Below are 21,789 nucleotides of genomic sequence, written 5' to 3' on the forward strand. Positions count from 1 at the left end.
ACAACATTTGTTACAGAAATTGTAAACTCAGGTTATTATAATTTTAAAGAGTAAAGTTGTTTTACAGAAAATATACAATATACTATGACAGAACATATGTCATTTTACCTACATGTAGATAGGAAGTTTAAAACAATTACAACTTTTTGTAGTTTTATTTTGCTGACAGATTAACAGACAAGATTCTAAAAGACACAATCAATATATTTTGATGCATGTAAAACATGTAACAAAATATGTTCAATATCAAAGTTCTGTACCTTTGTCACATTTTATTTCAACATATTTCATTCTTAGAAGAATATTCAATAAGCAAAGCAAATTTGACTTCAAATTTACCATTGAAGTTGTTACCTTTTCACCACCATGAAAAGAATGATTTCAAACAGACCAATACATATCATATCATACACAGACCAAGGGAAATAACTCACATTGACAAATCTCTACAAAAACATAAACATGCAGCAAATTCATCCTGTGGGTATCCGACAAAGATGTTAAACATAAATTTTGACAGAATTAACATTTGATGTCCTAGCTTATGCACATTAAGACTTGTGTCAGATTCAAATAGGAAATCCAAGAAACTTTCAATATACACAACTTCTAAAACAATACTGGTACAATGTACATCTTATATCTGTTTCATTCTGTAAGTGAAATTTTTCGAAGGAGCACACTGGACAGGACAGAAGCCCCATGTGATGAGATTATATGAGTGAGGAAGATTGACCAAATAGGCCTGCCAGGGTTGGAACCTTTGCCCGATATATATTGACAAAGGAGAACCGCCAGTAACTGCAAAGATACAAGATGTATATAAACATTGGAAACCAAACTCAATACAGTCTTGTTATTGTGATGATAACCGTAATATACATGTTAGAAAATTACTGAAATAGATACTGCAATACAAATGGCTTGTGTCTGATGATGGGTCGAACAATGACTATTTACTTAATGTTGGTTAGCACTAAGAACAGGGCCGTAGCTAAGGCTGTTGCAACCATACAGATTCTGAATGTGATGCTAGATTATTAAGTGTAGTCTGTTGAATATTTAATTTACAATTTTGTTCTTGTCTATGAATTATACAAGCCTTATGATCTGCAGATTTACACAATATTAATATTTTGAAAAACTTTCTGACTAGTTTTAAAACTACAAGTGAAATACTCCGTCTCACCTGTAAACAAGAGGCCCAGAGGGCCTGTATCGCTCACCTGAATATGTTTATAATAATTGGTATGAAGTAAAGATGTAGCACTCCATAGTATGTGCTGTAAGAACATATGAAATTTCAGAAAGATCCATCGAGTACTTGAGATATACCGAGAACAAACTTCAAACAGAGCCCCACTCCTATGCCACTAGGGGGTCATACCCACCAATTATACAAAATTGAGACCCCTTGGTCCAAGGATGCTCCAGACTAAATATGGATAAAATCCCTTAAACCCGATGGCCGAAGAAGGATTTTAAAGGTTTTCCCTCTATTCCCCCTATGGGCCCCCGCCTCTCTGCCTCCAGGGGGGTTAGACACACCGTTTATACAAAATGGGTTACCCTTCACCCAATGATGCTTTATACCAAATTCGGACAAAATCCTTTTATTCCTACAGAAGAAGAAAGATTTTAAAGAATAATTTGCTATGTTTCCCCTATTGGGCCCTGCCCCTCAGGCCCCTAGGGGGCCAGACCCACGGTTTACACAAAATTGGTTCCCCTCCACCAAGGATGCTTCAGACTAAATATGGAACAAATCCTTTCATTCCTACAGAATAAGAAGGATTTTAAAGAATTTGCTATATTTCCCCTATTTGGCCCCGCCCCTCAGCCCCCATGGGTGCCAGACCCACCGTTTATACAAAATTGGTTCCCTTCCACCCAAGAATGCTTCAGACCAAATATGGATAAAATCCCTTAATCCCTACATTAGAAGAAGGATTTTCAAGGTTTTACCTCTATTTCCCCTATTGGGCCCCGCCCCTCTGCCCCCAGGGGGGTCACACCCACCGTTTATAAAAAATTGAGTCCCCTTGGCCTAAGGATACTCCAGACCAAATTTAGTCCAAATCCACTTTGCCGTTCAGGACTAGTAGCGTTTTAAAGGAAAAGTTGACGGACGGACAGACGGACGACCGACGCTGCGGTATGGCATAAGCTCACCATGGTCCTTCGGACCAGGGGAGCTAAAAACGAAATCAGTACAACGGTTCTACTTCGCCTTTATATCAGTTTTTCAAATGAACCACAATCTTATCAGGATCCATTTTATAAATATGGTTTTATTGATAATATTTAGCACACACACACACATCATAAAAAAATCTTTAGATCTGATGATTTACAACTATAATTTTCATAATATAAACATGTATATGGATTGAATGGTGAGCTATTTATTGTCCTGGCAGCATGTGCTATGAATATGAAGCACACCAGATTGTATTCAAGTCATTGCAATTCATGCAGGCTTGATCGATAGATTGCTTCGATCTCTATATATATTATACTTCATACTTTACAAATGTTTTACACAGTTGTCTATATATATATATAGCTACTGGGTACCTGTGTGTTGTATACACAAGAAATATTACCCATCATTTACTTACAAAATTCCAGTTTGATTTTTTTTCTATTGTTGAAAGTAACCTAGACAAGTCTATCTCTGGAATGCATTGTGTACCTTCACACACAGAGATAAAACATATATCCTACCTGGTATTCTGATACAACTTCAAGGAAACTGAAGTATGTATGGTACAGGTAGGTAATGTATACAGGTAAAACCCACCTGGTGTTTGGTAATAGCTATGTTTGATATGTCCGCGTGTGATTGTCTGATCGGCAAAATAAGAAATAGTAGAATTCAGGAAGGAAAACAGTCAGGAAGTAATGCACACACATACAAGTTAACCTACAAACATCAACACTCCTTAGTCCTACAATACTTCTCTTGTGCTACAATATCATCTACACATATAGTCTCGTGTACTACTACTTCATTTAGTCTTACCGTGGGTATACAGCCACCCACCTCCATTCATTCATCTGTTCACCACACGTTAATAATACTACGTCTACATCATTAGCTTATTCTGACCAGACCTGTACGTACATGAATTGTATTCTATCAAGAGTGATCATTAACTTATTCTGACCTGTACATACATGTATTCTATTAAGAGTGATCATTAATTTATTCTGACCAGACCTGTACGTACATGTATTCTATCAAAAGTGATCATTAACTTATTCTGACCTGAACATTTATTCTACCAAAGGGTGACCATTAACTTATTTTTTACCTATAGATTTATTCTACCAAGAGTGACCATTAACTTATTTTTTACCTATAGATTTATTCTACCAAGAGTGACCATTAACTTATTTTCTGTCACATGTACAACTGCCCGTCTATCAACTCCCACACCATGCAATTAATGGTATCTTTGTGTTGATTAAAACCTTCTGCTACTTTGATTACTTAAAATCCAAAAGAAGTTACAAATTGGTGGTTTGAAAGTTGACAACTTCTGCTCCAGTGTTCCTCTATTTCACATTAATCTGTAAGTATTACTACAAGGCATTAAATTGTACGAGTGGTCAACTTTATGAACACTCAGAACTGATTAAAATTTGAAAATACCAAATTGTTTAAAGTATCATAAAACAGATTTTGTATAAAGAGTTGTACATACACTGTGTGACATTCGCAATTTGATCACCAAAAATACTCTTACAGGTATACATGACTTAATATAACAATAATGTGAATCCCTCAACTATGTCATACAAATTTGAAGTTGAAAGAAGTTCTACAATTAATGAGAGCTAAATGTTAACTAAGTTTATCGAACACTCATTAGTAAATTTTCAAATTATAACAACTGAATTATTAGATTAAAGATAATTAAGCATCCCATAATGGAACCTCTTTGTCCACCTCCAGTGGTGACTAGAAAAGATTAGGAATGGTTTAAGGGTTAACCTTTGTCAACCTCCAGTGATGACTAGAAAAGATTAGGAATGGTTTAAGGGTTTACCATTGTCCACCTCCAGTGGTGACTAGAAAAGATTAGGAATGGTTTAAGGGTTTACCATTGTCCACCTCCAGTGGTGACTAGAAAAGATTAGGAATGGTTTAAGGGTTTACCATTGTCCACCTCCAGTGGTGACTAGAAAAGATTAGGAATGGTTTAAGGGTTTACCATTGTCCACCTCCAGTGGTGACTAGAAAAGATTAGGAATGGTTTAAGGGTTTACCATTGTCCACCTCCAGTGGTGACTAGAAAAGATTAGGAATGGTTTAAGGGTTTACCATTGTCCACCTCCAGTGGTGACTAGAAAAGATTAGGAATGGTTTAAGGGTTTACCATTGTCCACCTCCAGTGGTGACTAGAAAAGATTAGGAATGGTTTAAGGGTTTACCATTGTCCACCTCCAGTGGTGACTAGAAAAGATTAGGAATGGTTTAAGGGTTTACCTTTGTCCAGACAATGTGTTCCATAGGAAAAAGCACATGTCTCTTAACCTCCAACTTCTAATTCCCTGTCATTATTCTGTGACCTTCGACCTCTGAGTAATACCCAACCCCTTGACCTGTTTAGTATTGTTATTCCCATTGACCACTCCCGTTGGTCTTATCTCTACTGTCCTACAAACATTTTTCGTCAATTACGAGTCTGTCCTCCCCCACAAAACAGATTTGCGGGTGAGAGTAGTGACTACCTGTATCTTGTACACCTGATATGAGGTACTTCAACTCCTGTCAGTTGACACATATCCAAATTGTATATTCAATTCAGCCATGCTTTGCATTATTGTGTTTTTCAAAGTGACATCACAGTTTATTAAATGACCCACAAATGACATCATCACTTTCTTTTCTTCATAATTGAGAAAACTGGTTAGTTTAGACAAACAATATGCAAATGAACATATTTTGTTTGCAATCCAATTTCCATACAATTTTCAATCATTTTTACTATTTTCCATAGTGATTTCCTGGACCTTTGATGTCTTGTATTTTACTTAAGGCTAAAAAGGTTTTCAACATGTTTTGATTTGTGACCTTAAAAATGTGTCAAAGTCATACTTAAAACATATCCATCCCAGTACGCTAACAGGACAATATCAATATGTCTGATTAAGGTCTCGTGTGTATTGTAAACTGTTCAATTCTGATGAAATGCATGTGGATTATACAAAGATGCCGATAGATTGTAAATCACTAATCTGACTATTTTTGAAAAACAACTCATTCTACCCAGTAGTTTAGCAATGAATAAAGGATGCTACCACAAACATTCAATAAAAATCTTCCAAATAGTCTAGGAATTCGAAGTAATGTCATTTCAATCAAATCAGCCAATTTGACCCGTTGTATTTACCCCTTCCCTCAGCCCCTAGGAGGGTCAGCCTCTTTATTTGTATCCCCTTCCCTCAGCCCCTAAGAAGGTCAGCCTCTTTATTTGTATACCTTTGACCCCTTTATATGTACCCTTCCCTCTGCCCCTAGGAGTGTCAGCCTCTTTATTTGTATAATAATAATAACAATATACAACATTTGATATAGCGGCCTATCTAGCTAACATAAGCCACTCTAAAGCACTTTACAGTACATAGATATACAATTGTATACAGTAAATTAAATTAGCATATATATTAAAACAATATTGAGGATTTCGCAAGAGCTGCCTTATCAGGCGCTAACTACTAGTCCTATGCCACCTGGCTAATATCTCCCTATGTGTGTATGCCTGCGTGTGTGCTGGAGATGTATACCTTTGACCCCTTTATATTAACCCCTTCCATCAGCCCCTAGGAGGGTCAGCCCTTTATTTGTATACATTTTGAACCCCATAAGTTGATGTCACTTAAATTTAATCAGCCAATTTTAACCCCATTTTAACCCATCCATCAGTCCCCAGGAGGGTCAGGGTTTTTTTACCCAATCCATCAGATTACTTTGTTTTCCCCAAGGGCTAAGCATGCTACCACTGCAATTTGGTAGAAATCTATAAAATAGTTTGCAAGAAATGTCATTTAAGCAAATCAGACAGTTTGACCTCTTTTGACCCCACCTCTTAAGGATACTAAAACCAAATGTTGGTTCTATTCTGCTATGATAATTAGGAAGAATTGAGATGTAGTTTAATTCATTTATCCCTGAAGACACATTTGAACTCCTCCAATTAAAAGGTTGGATTAGTCTATTATGAAATTTCAGGGGTGATTTAATTAAAAGCTGTAAAATCACCTATAAAACATCGGAGATCTACATTACCACGTGACATTATCTGTAACTTCGGATCCATATTTAAAAAATAAAGGCATGGGGAGGGCATTTGTATAGTTGTGAACAGAGATACACTGTATTCATAACTCGCCCATCCTGAGACTACACTGAACCACCTGAGTTCTGTACATGTGACATAAGATACATAAGCAAGCCTGAAGGCTGCTGCACATGTACGCATGGGAATTATTCGTAATTGAATGTTGTAATATAACATTAACACTTAATGGCTGTAAAGCGAGATATAAACCTGATATTACCCATAATTCCACTTAATTTATTTTCTTTACATTTATGTTACATCAACAGTCCCACCACACTCTTGAAATCTGGCAATCGATTCGTGTCTCCAACAAGTAACCTAAGATTGATAACAATCAAGAAGCCTTCAAAACAGACTGCTACAGCGCTAGTATATTATATACATGCTTACCCAAGAAAAGAAACAGTTCAGGAATGGTTCTGCTTACAATCCTGGTGTATGAAGCACCACAACAGGAAGTCGTTCTGGGATCATGACACAAGGTGTTTGTTCCTATCAACATAGTATCTGTGTTGTTGATCCCCAATGACTGCTTGGAGCTTTAAAACATCTCTACACACAATTACACATACTGTTCCATCATTGAAATATATCCCTAGCCTTTTGAAGTCTGCTGTTGGATGATGATAATGTAATTAGGGGTCAGTAGTATTTTATTGGGACAGTGTTTTAGTAAAAAGGGCTAGAACAAAACAGCAGCAGTCAGCTGATGTGCAATATGTAATACACACATCCTGACCAATCAAAACAACCAATCAATATAAATTCTTCTACTGATGGTGCACATGTTTGTAACATGTGCATCACACATCTTATCTCCTGCTCAATGGCACAGAGACTGACACATGGGTCAAATTAAAATTAATACTGTTTAACCCTTTCATCACTGTAGACCATCATGAACTCATCCAGGTCGAAGCATGGTAGAGTCTACTGAACTTACATAGGGGTGAAAAGGTTAATAAACACATTCCCTGAACTCTCACCTGGGTACCTATTACAATGTCTGCAGGTGTGACTTGATTACCAACCTGTATATGACTGAGATCAGTAACAGTATCATGCTCCATTACTCATTAGGTAATGGTTGGCTATCACCACACACTATAAGGAAATCTGGGAGCTTACATATATCATCATCACGCAAGCCAGACTCTTATCTACTCTACACATGAAGTGTCAAAGTAAAAATCAATTTGTACACTGTAAACTGGGGACCAAAGGCCATCTACACAACCCGACACAGACAGGTCACAGTAGGCAATGAAACACATAGGAGGATGCATATTGTCATCTCTATCTGTTACACATGCCCACCAACACCAGATTTTAGTCCAAAAAGGATAAATGGAGAGATGAGATTACAGCAGCAGAAGGGAAGGAAAAAGATGAAGAAGAGATAACATTAGGAAGGTCAGGGTAAAATGTTAAGAATAGATGGAGGGTAGGAAGGAGGAAATTGGTAACGTTCAATTGAGATGAGGAAAGACAGGAAATGAGGGAGAGGAGGATGACGGCAGTAGGGGGAAGGATTACGAGGCAGGAGATTGGAGGAAGGGATATGGATACAGTAGGAAAATGATTTGAGTAGAGATATTGTAGAAAGTTGGTAAGAAGGGAGATGAAAGATTGAGAGGGAAACGGGAGAAATAGGAAATAAGAGGAAGGGAAGAGAGATGACAGAAAGGGAGAAAGGCAGGTGGGGGAAAAGGGAGATGGTAATAGGAGTAGAAACAAGAGATCCCAGAGGGATCTTGGGGCCCACCATTGTACCATCTTCATTAGTTCTTTGTCAGTTCGATCTTTTCTCTTCTTTCCTCTTCTAATCTGTTTGATCGAGTCATGTTAACAGTAAATGCACCTTGAGGTAACTTTTGATCTAAACTTAATACTGATGTGTATGAAAGCCAACCTTCAAAGTGAGTTTGTCATTTCACATATTTACTAGTACAGTACTTAATGTGAAAGAAATAGAATTGATCATTGCAAAATGAGAAAGAACTGTTCAGTTCTTCCTTTAGCCATTTTGTGTTTATGATCAGTCTCAAAATATAACATGGAAAACGAGGGATCAAAGGCAACCTACATATCAAATTTGAAAAAGATCCCTCAAGTTATTCCTGAGAAATAGTACTAACGAACCTTCAATGTCAAAAATCGAAGATGGCTGTCGGTAGGCAATTTTGTTTAACTGATCAGTTTCAAAAGTAAACATGAATAATAAAGGAAAGTGGGGAACCTGCATTGGCTGGCACAAAAACAAATTTTGGGGCAAGTAAAGAATTTGAAGCACTGGCCCAAATGGCATATTGGTGGCCCAAATAATTTTGGCAAGAAATATTTCCACAGCATTTAACACAATGCTTCAGCACATTTAAATTACATTTAACATGACAATGTTTGTTATATGTAAAAACAGAATAAAAGTTTATGTTTTTAATTCTTCAACCCTAGTTAAAACCTGACATGATCCTCTTCCCAAAAAGAAATACACAAAACTCGCACCTCAAAGAAGACACCCTGGCAGTATTTATATGGAAAATCTGAAAAAAAATCAATCACGGACAGTTCAATTCAAATCAAAGTAATAACAACTGAAACATGTACTGCCCCCAGTTAATGTGGAAGCTAGGGACTATAATTTCTTTTATTCATAAATTTTTCAACAGCCTATACTATTTTTGTTGGGCCAGTGACTACTTCACTTTTGGTCGCCCAAGCAAGACTTTAATCGCCATTGGCAAGCCAGAGACCGTCCATTTCAGGCACTGCTGCACAACAAGGGAACCAGGGGAAACCGACATATAAAATTTGAGAAAGATCCCTCTGGCACTTTGTGAGAAATACTGATAACAAACTTTCACTATCAAAATCCAAGATGGCTGCCTGTCGGCCATGTTGTTATCCGATCAGTCTCAAAAGTTGCCCTGCACAGCTAAGGACCAAGGGGAATCTACATATAAAATTTGAAAAAGGTCCCTCTAGTACTTCTTGAGAAATACTGATAACAAACTTTCACTATTAAAAGCCAAGATGGCTGCCTGTCAGCCATGCTGTTTATCCGATAAGTCTCAAAAGTTGCCCTGCACAGCTAAGGACCAAGGGGAACCTACATATAAAATTTGAGAAAGATCCCTCTGGTACTTCGTGAGAAATACTGATAACAAACTTTCACTATCAAAATCCAAGATTGCTGCCTGTCAGCCATGTTGTTATCCGATCAGTCTCAAAAGTTGCCCTGCACAGCTAAGGACCAAGGGGAACCTACATATAAAATTTGAGAAAGATCCCTCTGGTACTTCTTGAGAAATACTGATAACAAGAATTGTTTAAGGACGGACGGCGGCGACGGACGGCGGCGACGGACGGCGGACCACGGACCACGGACGGATGGCGGACCACGGACCACGGACTCAAGGTGATTTGAATAGCCCACCATCAAATGATGGTTGGCTAAAAAGATGGAGGGTAAATGGGGCATATGGAGGAAGAGGAGATAAAACTGTGAAGAAAGGGATAGAGTAAAGGGAGTCAGCAGGGAGCTCAGATCACTCAGGATGGATCACTGCAATAAGCCTAGCACATACAGGGATACCAATTATCATAGGTATCATAAAATGGGTCATGTGATCACCACATGAAACCAATATCAACCACAACACAAGCTTCATGGTCAAACTGACAAATCTTTACCTTTTGGCCAGAATGTTAATTAGTTGACATAGCCTGGTTCTGGACACCACAAAATGTTGATCACATCTTCTTTGAATCAGTACAGCTACTTAACAGAGTATACCTTTATAAAGTACACACTTCTAGTTACAAGACAGACAACAATATGTATAAAGTCAGGACATTTTTCTTACTTCCCTATACACACCATATGCATTTACTACAATCTGATTAAAATCATATGTTACATGACTTCGTTAACTTCGTACTACGCCTGAACATCTGAGTGTGCCGCGGTCAGGGTCACGTTCAGGTGACCTTTATATTTATAAATACTCATTAAATTTTGAAGTTATTTGAGATTGATCGTCTGAAACCCGAACAGAAAATAAATCGAAGCTTTATTAGAGAAGAAAGACTGTATGGTGGTGTTGCCTACGCAATTATTACCCAATGGGTAGGTTTTCCTTGGCGTCGAAGAAACATCAGTTCCCGCCGCCATATTTGTTTTGTAAAACTAATCTGTTCGATACCCCTCGCTATTTATCTATCAACCATGATATTCTGATTCGCTGGCAAACTTTTGCCAGCGCCCCTCTGATTGGTTCATCTAAAGGTCACCTGAACGTGACCCTGACCGCAGCACATTCAGATGTTCAGGCGGAGCCATGTAACAGATGATTTTAATCAGATTGCATTTACTACAACAAAATGTATGTAACATGTTGGCAACTGGCCCGTGGACTACAACTGGTGTTTATATACAAGCGTGAGTAGATAGGTACTGAAGTGATGCTGGTCATACCTACAATACATACAATGTAATAACTTGCCCTTTGTTAATGCTATATGGATTAGAAAACTGTACCTAACTTATCACTTGACCTTGTCTTATAAAACTACAGACAATTTTACTAACAGGAAATAAGCCTAGAATAAAGGACCTGGAACACCATGGACAGCAAACTATCACCCTACCAACAATGACAACTGTGTACTTCAGAAATACTGTCTATTCATGACCATACAAAACAATCAAACACAATTTAAAAAATCACATAAATCTAATACTAAAAGGCTAAGTACATCCGATGTGGACAAATGACAATAATGGTATACACTTGTACCACAGGGTACATGTCACATCACAGTACAGGTCAAAATACACTAGCCATCTATACAATACCATGATATTTGTTCACTAATCCGGTATTTCTTAATTGAACATAATACATTAAGTATAGAGCAGAAACATATAATTAAATACGGTTTAATAATATAATGACATTATATGTACATAGGTATGTGTAGATGATTAACTAAACATAACAAATAAACTAAGTAAAAACTACAGTGAAAATGTATCAATATGTGATCACATATATATATGTAAATACCACGGAACATGACAAATCTGTAACATATTCAAACTGAAGCTATTTTTATAGTTCTTTTCTCTACAATTTACATAAGTGTAATTATTTCTTAATATATATAAACATTACAAATTCATTAATTCAGTCCTGTAATGACATTTATTTCTTTTTTTAATTCAATCAGAGAAAAAAATGTATCCTGTTGCTTTGTGGTTGTAAGACTGGTAAAACTCTAGTTTATGGTCTTTGAATCACCTTCAGCTATAGCTACATGTAAATATCTATACAGATTATATATCATATATACATATATCAGATTTGTATGCAGATCACTACAACAACACAACTTTTATTGCAATTTTGCTCTTCTAGTGTCAATAACCTGTACATCAGAACACACATGTACAGTTGATGATATCTTGGTGGCAAATTGTCAATTAATGCTACAATGTATCATATACATCATATATCATGTGCCCAATATGTATACATTACAATGGGTTTAGAACATACGTAGTTGTCTTTATCAACATATACCAGACAGGAATGTAAAAAAAGCTCGATTTAACAGTAACAAAAGAACATTGTGCAGTTTTAGACCAACACGAATCCCACAATTTATTTTGCTTGTCTGGGATTATTAGTTTTTGCAGAAGCTAAATGACAATGGAGCATGTTTGATTACAGACTTCTATACAAAACGATTAAGATTCTGTGGAAGTACTGTTAGCTTACCAATGTTTACAATTTCAAATTGGTGATATTTTCATAATTATTACAACTGAAGTTATGTATGTATATCTTTCCTGGAATTCAAAATAATCAGACAGCTCTAGATAAAATGTACACAAAGATACTCCAATTTCTTAACAAATTTTTCAAAATATTGAAATCGAAAACTTCACTTAACCTTTTCACCACTATAGACCATAATGGACTCATCCAGATCAATGCATGGTAGATCAAGAGTATACTGAAGTTTATCCGATCACTCTCAAAAAATGCCCTGCACAGCTAAGGACCAAGGGGAATGAGAAAGATCCCTCGGATACTTCTCAAGAAATAGCGATAACAAACTTTCTATATCAAAATCAAAGATGGCTGCCTGTCGGCCATGTTGTTTATCCGATCACTCTCAAAAAATGCCCTGCACAGCTAAGGACCAAGGGGAACCTGCATATAAAATTTGAGAACGACCCCTTTGGTATTTCTTGAGAAATAGCGATAACAAACTTTCACTATCAAAATCCAAGTTGGCTGCCTGTCGGCCATGTTGTTTATCCGATCAATCTCAAAAAATGCCCTACACAGCTATGGACTAAGGGGAACTTTCATATAAAATTTGAGAAAGATCCCTTTGACACTTCCCGAGAAATGATGGTGGGCTAAAAATCAATTACCTCAACATTTTACTATCTTTAAAGACCAAAATTGATACCAAGCCCACTTGCAGTACAACCAGGTAATTGGTAATGTGCATTAACTACAGTACATGTGATATTTGTCAAACTGTCACCATTTTTTTTTTACACTCATTTCTGACTTTTTAATTAGACAGCAGAACTCCCTACATCCTGTTTTTGCTCAAAATCAATGCATTTTATTGAACAGCTTCATCTTTGACATTCTACACTGCACTATTTTTTTGTCAAATGATATTGCAAGTAGTTTTTCAACGTTTATAGATTTTACCACAGAGTGTCTCATGAAAATTTTAAACATTGGCAAGCACACAATAATTGCAATTGGTCTACAAAGCACAAGGCAAACAGTTTTATTCTAAAAGCTTTTCACTCCAGACACTTCTGTTATCATCTACTTGCAATGTTCAGCTTTAATTATAGCTTTTGTGTGTGTGAAACATGTGAAAACTGACCTTGGAGCTCATCTAACTTTATGTGAAAAGTTGTAGCTGGGACCCAACTTTTACCAATGTAATTAAAAGAGATCTATAATACCATGTAGTATGTACTGAAGGATCTTATGTGATGAATAGTACAGGTTCAGCATCTACCTTAACAAAATGTAGGTCAATAATAAAGGTTTTTAAACATCAAAGCCCATATATGTACAGAGTACAGATGTTTTGGATCGCTGGCCTCCATCCAGCGCATACAACAAAGATAGTTTGACATGGCTCAGCCATCCCAAACCTGATGTCAACCTTTATTCATTTGATCTACGTAAATATTTACTGTGATGTTGATTACTCCATACCTGCCCGTTTTATTTTACCACAAAGCTGTCATAATCAATCTAGGTATTCTCTTTTTCTTCTTTCAGAATTTTGTATAATTATTTTACAGTTAATATCTGTCCTTTATTTTTTTGTTTTGAGAAATAATATGGTTGTTTTACCTGACTTTGTATACAGTTTTTGGTACTACAGTACATGATCTGTTTTAATAACCGTTCCTGAATCAGCTGATTGAAATAACAAAAATAACTACCCAACATAAAACAACAAACCAAACCTTTATGCATGTAGTATTTCATGTTAAGGCCAAATGAAAAATGTTGTTTGTTTCTGGTTACCCTACATAACCAAATTTGTTGTGCCTATCCAAACTTTCTTGGTGATTTTCAAGAAAGCACTGTTGAAGTCAAGATCACTCTCCGAATACTATGAACCTACCCTGAAGTTTTCTGCCAGTTAACAGGAAAACAAACACGTTTTAGCTTGAAAAAGTTGCGACATGTTTACTACGTACATTGTTTGTGTAGAAAGTACAAGTCTGATATCATATATAATAATGTATAGAAACTTAATGGATGAAGTGGCTCTATAATTAAATACTGATTTTCTTTCTCAAATTGATTACCGGTAGTAACGATGTCATTTAATAGTCGTACCCTTGACACTGAAACACTTTCTACACATACCTTTCCAATAGATAACAAATATTGCCAAAAATCAATGGTAACCTATCTTTAGGCCCAAAAAACCATTCCTGCTATATACCTATCCTAGTTTTTCATGCCTCTCAGTTTTATTAAAAAACTTTCTAAAATACTTTTGTAAAATAAAATAATCTGCCTACCTGCATAATGTCTATTTCATTACTAGGATGTTACTAAAATGAATAAGAAGGTGTCGCTTTTGAATGTTACTATTCTTAGCAATGACACAACACTGTTACAATGGGACTGAACATGAGATCTTGGTCACATGGTCACATGTAGTTACAGCATTTATATCACTTATACATAAAAAATGATACATCAATAACAGACATTGAAAAAGTAATATCCCAGAACACTCAAATGAAAATAAACAGTCGTCTTTAAGTAGTACAGAGGTTTGTAAAAAGATGGGACATTTAACGTTAGCATCCGTCAAAACCGGATAGGCCCTAATTATAAGGCCACCATCTAGACGAAGTTACCAAAGTATAAGTTTATTTTTTTTGACAAAAATACACGAAAAAATCAAAGTTACCATACACATATTATTTTGTCAATAATGCTCACAGAACACTGCTTTAATATACTTTCATTGACAAATCGACCGTAAATGACAGTTGCCAGTCGCTGAATCAGCCAGGTGATGAGGGACGAACAAGAGATGGAGGATTTGTAACTTAAGTGGACTTACCAGATTTGCCCGTTTGTAAACGACTGGCGTCGATTGGCGATTTCGTAGTTATACTAAATGGTGTCTCCATCGACGTCTGCAATCTCATACGATCATTAAAATCAACAGTAATAATGTTATTCTTCTGCTCAAATTATCCGCTCCACGTTGTTAAAGGTGAAGGATAGTTAACCCAAAACGAGGCTGCATTATAGAGGCGCATTCGAATGAATAAAAATAACACTAGTAATTTTATGATATTATTCATTTAAAAAGCATACACACACAAACGTGTATATACTATATACACAGTTTCCAAGTTGATACTATACCAGTATCTAACCCAAGTTGGTCAAAGCCTTAATTATAATTAAACGGAAAACTTGAATCTTGAATATTTTTAAGAAATTACTAAAAATCAAAGCTTAAACACAAGTAACTGTACATTATACTTTGCTTTCGCTTTCCATGTACTTTTCACTGGAAATAATCCATTTGATAAACATTCTTGTACTAATATGTATAAATCATATTTCTTTAGAACTCTATAATTACTTCATCCATAAATCCATTATTATACACATTGGTACCTTTTCACTGCCATAAAAAGACGAGTAAAAAACACAAGATATGATATACAATTTTTCTCCAGGTTACATAATCTTCCAAACAATAATACTTTCTTGGTATCTATGTATGCTTCTAAACTTAACCACCATAGAAGGCCTGTGCACATATCTGTACGGGTTCTTGTATGGAACACTTGAATTGACTTTAAAATAAAACGTTGTGCTCTTTCTAACATTAAAATTTCGGTTTTTGGAAGATACCATATTCACACCCATATAGGGCTGAAACATATACTTTTGATTTGAGTATTTTACTAATCTTTAAAGAATTTAATGCACATGGATGAGCACCACTTTTAATTAAACTCATGACACCACTCATAAGCTTAGTACATGCGCGTACTGTACGTTCCATACTATTAAAATTATTGTTCAACATCACACCAACATGTGTTATATCCTCAACTCCTGGAAGAAGATGCCAATATAGATATAATGTCACTTTTATGAAATGAGCAGCATGTTTCAAAATAAAAAAAAAGGACAAAAATAAAACAACAATTAGAAATCTACAGGAATATTATCTAGACCAGCCTTTCATTGAAAATAAATTCTTAAAAGATTTGGGTGGAACTTTCCGATTGATTTGGATTTCTTTTGACAAAGACTTGATTAACTGAATCACATATATGGCATTATATTTGACTAGGAGGAGGGTTCTACCACAAGCTCAGACGTAGCTATATTGTAAAAAGAAACCACTGAAGTGGATGCCGATGGCGGACATGTTTCTTTTAAAAGACTTGGGTCAAAATCGAACTTGAGCGGATAAATGATATCCTGTACATGTGCAGAAGGTTTTATGATAATCAAAGCTTTCATTCAGGATTTATCTCACGGAAACCATGCGACTTTTAACAAAATCCAAGATGGTCACTGGCGGTCATGTTGGTTTTCAGATTGATAGAACTTGAACGGGTAATTGATACTTCAGGTCTGTTAAGAATGTTTTATGAAAATCAAAACAATCAAAACATTCCTTCATTCAGAGCGTTATCGCACGGAACCACTTGTACGGACGACGCCGACGCCGACGGAGATTTAAGGCAGTCTTCAATGGGTTCTCCCTCCTACTGATCGCTTCGTATTATTTTTATTCATAAAATAAGTTTTTTTTAAAATTAAGTTTGCCTTGTTTCAGTTGTTTCCTAACTATGTTTCTTGGATGACAAAACATTTTATAATCGGCAAAATTTCCGTTTTCCTACATAATTGATTGTTCTTTTGTTATATAATTATTTTCAAACGTTCCAGTGGTAATTCATGCTGTGCTGTGCCCAATTCTGTTCTGAAACAAATGTTTCTCTACCTTTATATTTGTTGACATTACCTTTATATTGTTGCGTTGATTGACAGGTAAGTAGGAACGAATCCTTGAGATTTCTATCTCTTCTTCTAGAGAAGAAACTCTTTGTTTGAAACCTTCCATAGGCACCTTTCCTTATAGTTATATTTTACATGTTTCAGTGTTTTATTTGTCTTTCTNAAAAAAAAAAAAAAAAAAAAAAAAAAAAAAAAAAAAAAAATTATGTGTTTGTGAAACAAAAAGGATTATCAGATCAGGGCCTCCTTTCTTTGTATTTCTAGTGTTTAACTTACAAATCTCCGCAACTTTCTTATCGGTAAGTATCCCCTAACCTGACAAGAAAGGACAATCCGAAGGTTATGCCCGAGAGATGTACAGAGACGCAAAAACTGCATTCATAACAGATGAAGTGTATCTAGTACTTCTGACTTGGTTACTTTCAGGAAAAAAGAGGTGGGTTACCCGAAACAAACGTAGCCTGGATACGTGGAGGAAAAAGAAAGGACGCAAGTTCGTTTATGCTTACACTTGTGGCAGGTACGATATTTGTCTGGTTTAAGTATTATCGATCTTTAGCACTATTATATGTTCATAATTATTTTGGCCTTAAGGTTAGCATTTCTGTTGTGTCTGTGTCACCGACCTTTTTGGCGCAACAATTGACATTCGTTAGAAGCAGACGTGCGTGAGAACAGGCTTCGTATTCATGAAACCGTTCTCATGCTCCAGCATGGATTCTGTGCTCAAACCGACTTTCATGTAACTCGCTTACTATCATGTCAAATGATCAAAAAGTCAAATGTTAACATTGAAAACAGTTTTGGCTTTAATTATCTTCAATGTTTTTCCAAATCAATGACAAAATAAGATTTTTTTTTATTAATTTTTAATGGGAACAAGAAATTCGGCTGGAACACAAATTTATGCTTGAGCATGAGAACGGTTTCATGAATATGGGCCCAGGTTAGAAATTGATGCTAAATTGCACGAATATTTACTGTCCAAATTCTAAATCACCGCTTTCAATTTATATTGAGTGACGATACGGTCGGAAATAGAATACCGGATAAATTCTCGATTTATTACCGTAAATACTGTATCACTTTTAAATGAATTTTGATAAGTGCAAAAATACGATATACGGACAATAACCATGAACTTGTGTACTTGTAAGCGGCCCTGTTGTTATACTTGTAGTTTCTATTGTTGTACGCATTGTATATTTAGCTCGTCAGCAGGTAACACGTCGTACCATAAATACAGAGTAGATATGATGTATATATAATCAATATCATAAATGTATGATATAGTATGCAAACAAGTGATCTAGATGGGCTATGTACGTTTTGTGAGTAGTTAGTTTGATACTTAATTATTTTATCATTGCAGGATGTTTCATTTACTATTCTTGAAGTAACTGATCATGATGATGACCACAATTAATTGAGTTATTCTCTAGTGTTTGTTGGTGTATTAATCGACAGGAATTCACCAGTTGCAGTTTCAATATACAAAAGCCAATAAACACCTTCATTTTCTCCAACTTCAACAAAATATCTTTTCTTAGCATCCTATAATGTTTAAATCATACAAGCAAACCGGCAGTGTTTACCTATATTACTACATGGTGTAGCTTACCTTTCACAGTGTGGTCAGCTGTCCGCGTAAGCATGATACTCATAAACTGGAATTCGAATTCCAAGCTTTCCTTTTTGTAAAACATACTGATAGATCGAAGGACAGGTACCCAAAATGCTGATTTAGAGCCCCTTTATTTCGGTATTGTTTTTTTTTTAAAAAAAAATCTTGCATCTTGCATTGTTTTTTCATAGGGGGAGGAGATGGGGTTGACTTTGGCCCGGACTTTTCGTGGATCTGATTTTGTAGTAAACCATGAACTTTTTTTGTTCAAAAATATCCTAATGTTACAGAAAAATAACTATATTTTTTAAAAATATATTTGAATAAATCAAGTTTGTTGAAATTCATCTGTACCTTGCTTTTTGAAGATTGTCTTATTTCACACACTGGAGTCAAGGGTGTTTGAGGTATTTTTTTGTTAAAGATAGCTTTGTAAAAAACATTGACAAAAGATGAAAGCATCATATTACACCTTTCATTAAATTCTCTGGTCAACGTTTACATTGTATTAGATTGACAGATGTTTATCTGTCCTAACAACATGTGCAACTAGCTATCAAAAGGGCAACAAATTCTCAGATCTTTATATAATTTCTATGAAATAAAGGCCCTTGTATCTCTCGAATAATACATGTTCCTTCCTTTGACATTTAATTATAAACCGTTGCTTCCTATGGACTAGATATGCAAAAGCAACACAACAAAAAACCTGTATCGTAAAATATTTATTATATAAAGTTTTCCACAAATCTGTAACAAAATACAAACCTATCATTTGATAGATATAACAATGAATGCCCTGAACATCAACAAAGTGGTACATACTTCTCACAAATGAATCCTACCACAATTATATTGATCTTTTCACATTGTATCTTAATTAACTGGCAAGTACTCTCATGCTTTCTTATTGTAGAGTTGTAGAGTATTTTATATTGGAATGACCTCATTTCAGTTACCGGTAGTTAAAACTGCCTAGTTTAACATAAAACTCAAGATTAAATTCTGCAGCCCCCTCCCCCTATTAGTCCAACTCCTGGGACATTTATTGGGATACTACAGGGGTTAATCAAGAATAGTTTGGACTTGAACTTCACCCATAATTAGGGACTGCCTTACAGCTGTAGCCAGTCCTGTGATAATGTTGACTTACTAAAAGATAATTTTATGGTTGTGAATGTATATGTCCTGACTGTAAATTTCAAGTAGAGGCAAGGTAAATCCTGAGACCCTGTCATTTGAAAGTAGATGTGTCTTATATAATACCATATAAGCCAGACAAAATATATGTTTCCAGTAACACATTGGAAAAAGTTAGGGTAGGTAAGTAGGTAACAAGTTTTATTTTTAATAATAATTCCATATGGTTTATATTGGAGAATGTTCTTGACTTTAACAGTGCATCTTTGAAAATTGCCTTAAAAAGTTTAGGGTAGGCACAACAAGTTAGGGTACGCAGAGTTACTGGAAATACAAAATACTTTTTGTTTGGCCTAAAGGAAATACATGGTGTTGGTTAGCTTACAGCCTATCATGATGGGATTGAAGTGTATAATGTGATGAGATTACTTCATATTTTTAGCGTATACAACAAGACAAGCATACCAATGGTCGACCACTCTTACTTACATTCCTTTTTCAAGGGGAAGTCTATGACTCGATGTGTTTGTCAAAATTAAAGACAACTGTTAAAATTAACTTGGATTAAATGCTCAACATTACGAAACAAACACATACCTTTCATACTTAGTTATCATGTTGATAATTACAATACAAGTAAAAATAGTTCAGTTAAAACTAAATACAGATAAAAACGTGGTGATGATGCTTAAGGTTATCTCCTCTTACTAATCATGGTCCAACATTTACAAGGTAAACTCAACCATACACACATTATCATTTCTTTACACACACACATTACTCTAAACCTTAGACCACATGTTACAAGTTTACCCATATAGCAACTTGTGAAATGTATCTTAAGTAGATGTTGAAACAATGGTCCTGGAATAATTACAGAAGGTGCAATCTTAAGGAATTATGAATCTTATTTAGTACCAGGAACCAGTATGAGAGGAATATTTTAACTGTAATGCATTTCCTTCTGATCCTATTCCATCCTGAAATTCAGCCAAACTGGAAATAACAAAGGTTTAAGATGTCAGTCGGTGATCAGAAAATTTTGTAAAGGGCTGAGATGTCAGTCTCTGAACACAACAGTGGCAAAGTGTTAATGTTTCAGTCACTAACAACAACAATCATAAAAGTGGGACATTGTTATTTGTACATAACTACATTGGCACACTAGAAAATAAACACTGTAAAGGTTGTCTCCATTCAGCTTTCTGCTGTTAGTGTCCACATTTACATCACATCATATGCTTGTCTATCCATAAATTGTGTCATTATCGGCTGTCTCATCATCGGTTGCCTCATCAGACAGTCTTTCTATCTCAGGGTTCACCCTAAGCTGGCCGCCATCAGTTTTCTCCAGGATTTCCAAAATGTCCAGTGCCTCACCTGTAACAAGAACATGGATCACAATACAAGGCCAAAACAGGGACAACCAATGGAAGGTATATTGTTCAAAATTGAATTAGATAAACAAGCCATTCAGATAGATATGTCTCGCCTATGCCCTGCTTTGACCATCGATGCACATGTCAAGTTTGGTTGGTGGAGATGCTGACAAAGTCAATGGACCATGAAAGGTATCCAGCATTTGATGCATGGGTTGAGATGTACTAGCTTAGATGCATCTATGGTCCAAGTTTGGTTGGTCTAACACTTATACTTTCAGTGAAACTAACTTAAACGCAAAACTTAATGTTGACGCCACTGCGGTTGCTGGAAACAGCAACACATTAGTCTAGCTTCCGCTACTTCGTGGTGGAGAGACAAAAATTTGACCATAAATCATTACCAGAGATTTAAGTTTATTGTGAGACAATTCTTCGCTAGTGAATAAAAGTATGATGTTGTTATAAAACAAGTTTTTTAATAAGCATATTGTTACTAAGATAGGTTTTTCATTGATTGGCCACATATCACTTACCATTCATTACACCATAACCCATCTCCATTCCTCGCGGGTTGGAGGGCGTCCTGCAATCCAATGTCACTTCCTTCCTCATACACGTGTCGATGTCCACAGCACTGAAGAACGCAACAGACTGGAAAAGAGGTGTAGCGTTAAAAAAATATGTCTGCAGTACTGAAGAATGTCACTAAGTAGAAA

General features: G+C 35.8%; 2 protein-coding genes across 3 annotated transcripts in view; both read right to left on the reverse strand.

Moving 5' to 3' along the window:
• LOC110460047 (transient receptor potential cation channel subfamily M member 3-like) overlaps positions 1-15,152 on the reverse strand; it is a 200,909-nt gene extending 185,757 nt beyond the window's left edge. The window contains exon 1 of one of the 2 annotated variants that reach the window (XM_021512752.1): positions 14,997-15,152. The gene's annotated coding sequence lies outside the window, so the exon portion shown is untranslated. Of the gene's footprint in view, positions 1-2,803; positions 2,866-14,996 lie in introns of those variants that run through there. The other variant, XM_021512751.1, reaches the window with a different exon arrangement.
• Positions 15,153-19,265: 4,113 nt separating this feature from the next.
• Positions 19,266-21,789, reverse strand: part of LOC110460053 (DNA polymerase subunit gamma-1-like) — a 29,896-nt gene continuing 27,372 nt past the window's right edge. Inside the window, exons 22-23 of the mRNA XM_021512759.1 lie at positions 21,607-21,724; positions 19,266-21,071 (exon numbers count right to left, since the gene is read on the reverse strand). Of these exons, the coding sequence (XP_021368434.1) occupies positions 20,938-21,071; positions 21,607-21,724 (252 nt within the window). The 3' untranslated portion in view covers positions 19,266-20,937. The remainder of the gene's footprint in view (positions 21,072-21,606; positions 21,725-21,789) is intronic.

This window comes from Mizuhopecten yessoensis, unplaced genomic scaffold (genome assembly GCF_002113885.1).
Source record: "Mizuhopecten yessoensis strain PY_sf001 unplaced genomic scaffold, ASM211388v2 scaffold10311, whole genome shotgun sequence".
Taxonomy (NCBI): Eukaryota; Metazoa; Mollusca; class Bivalvia; order Pectinida; family Pectinidae; genus Mizuhopecten; species Mizuhopecten yessoensis.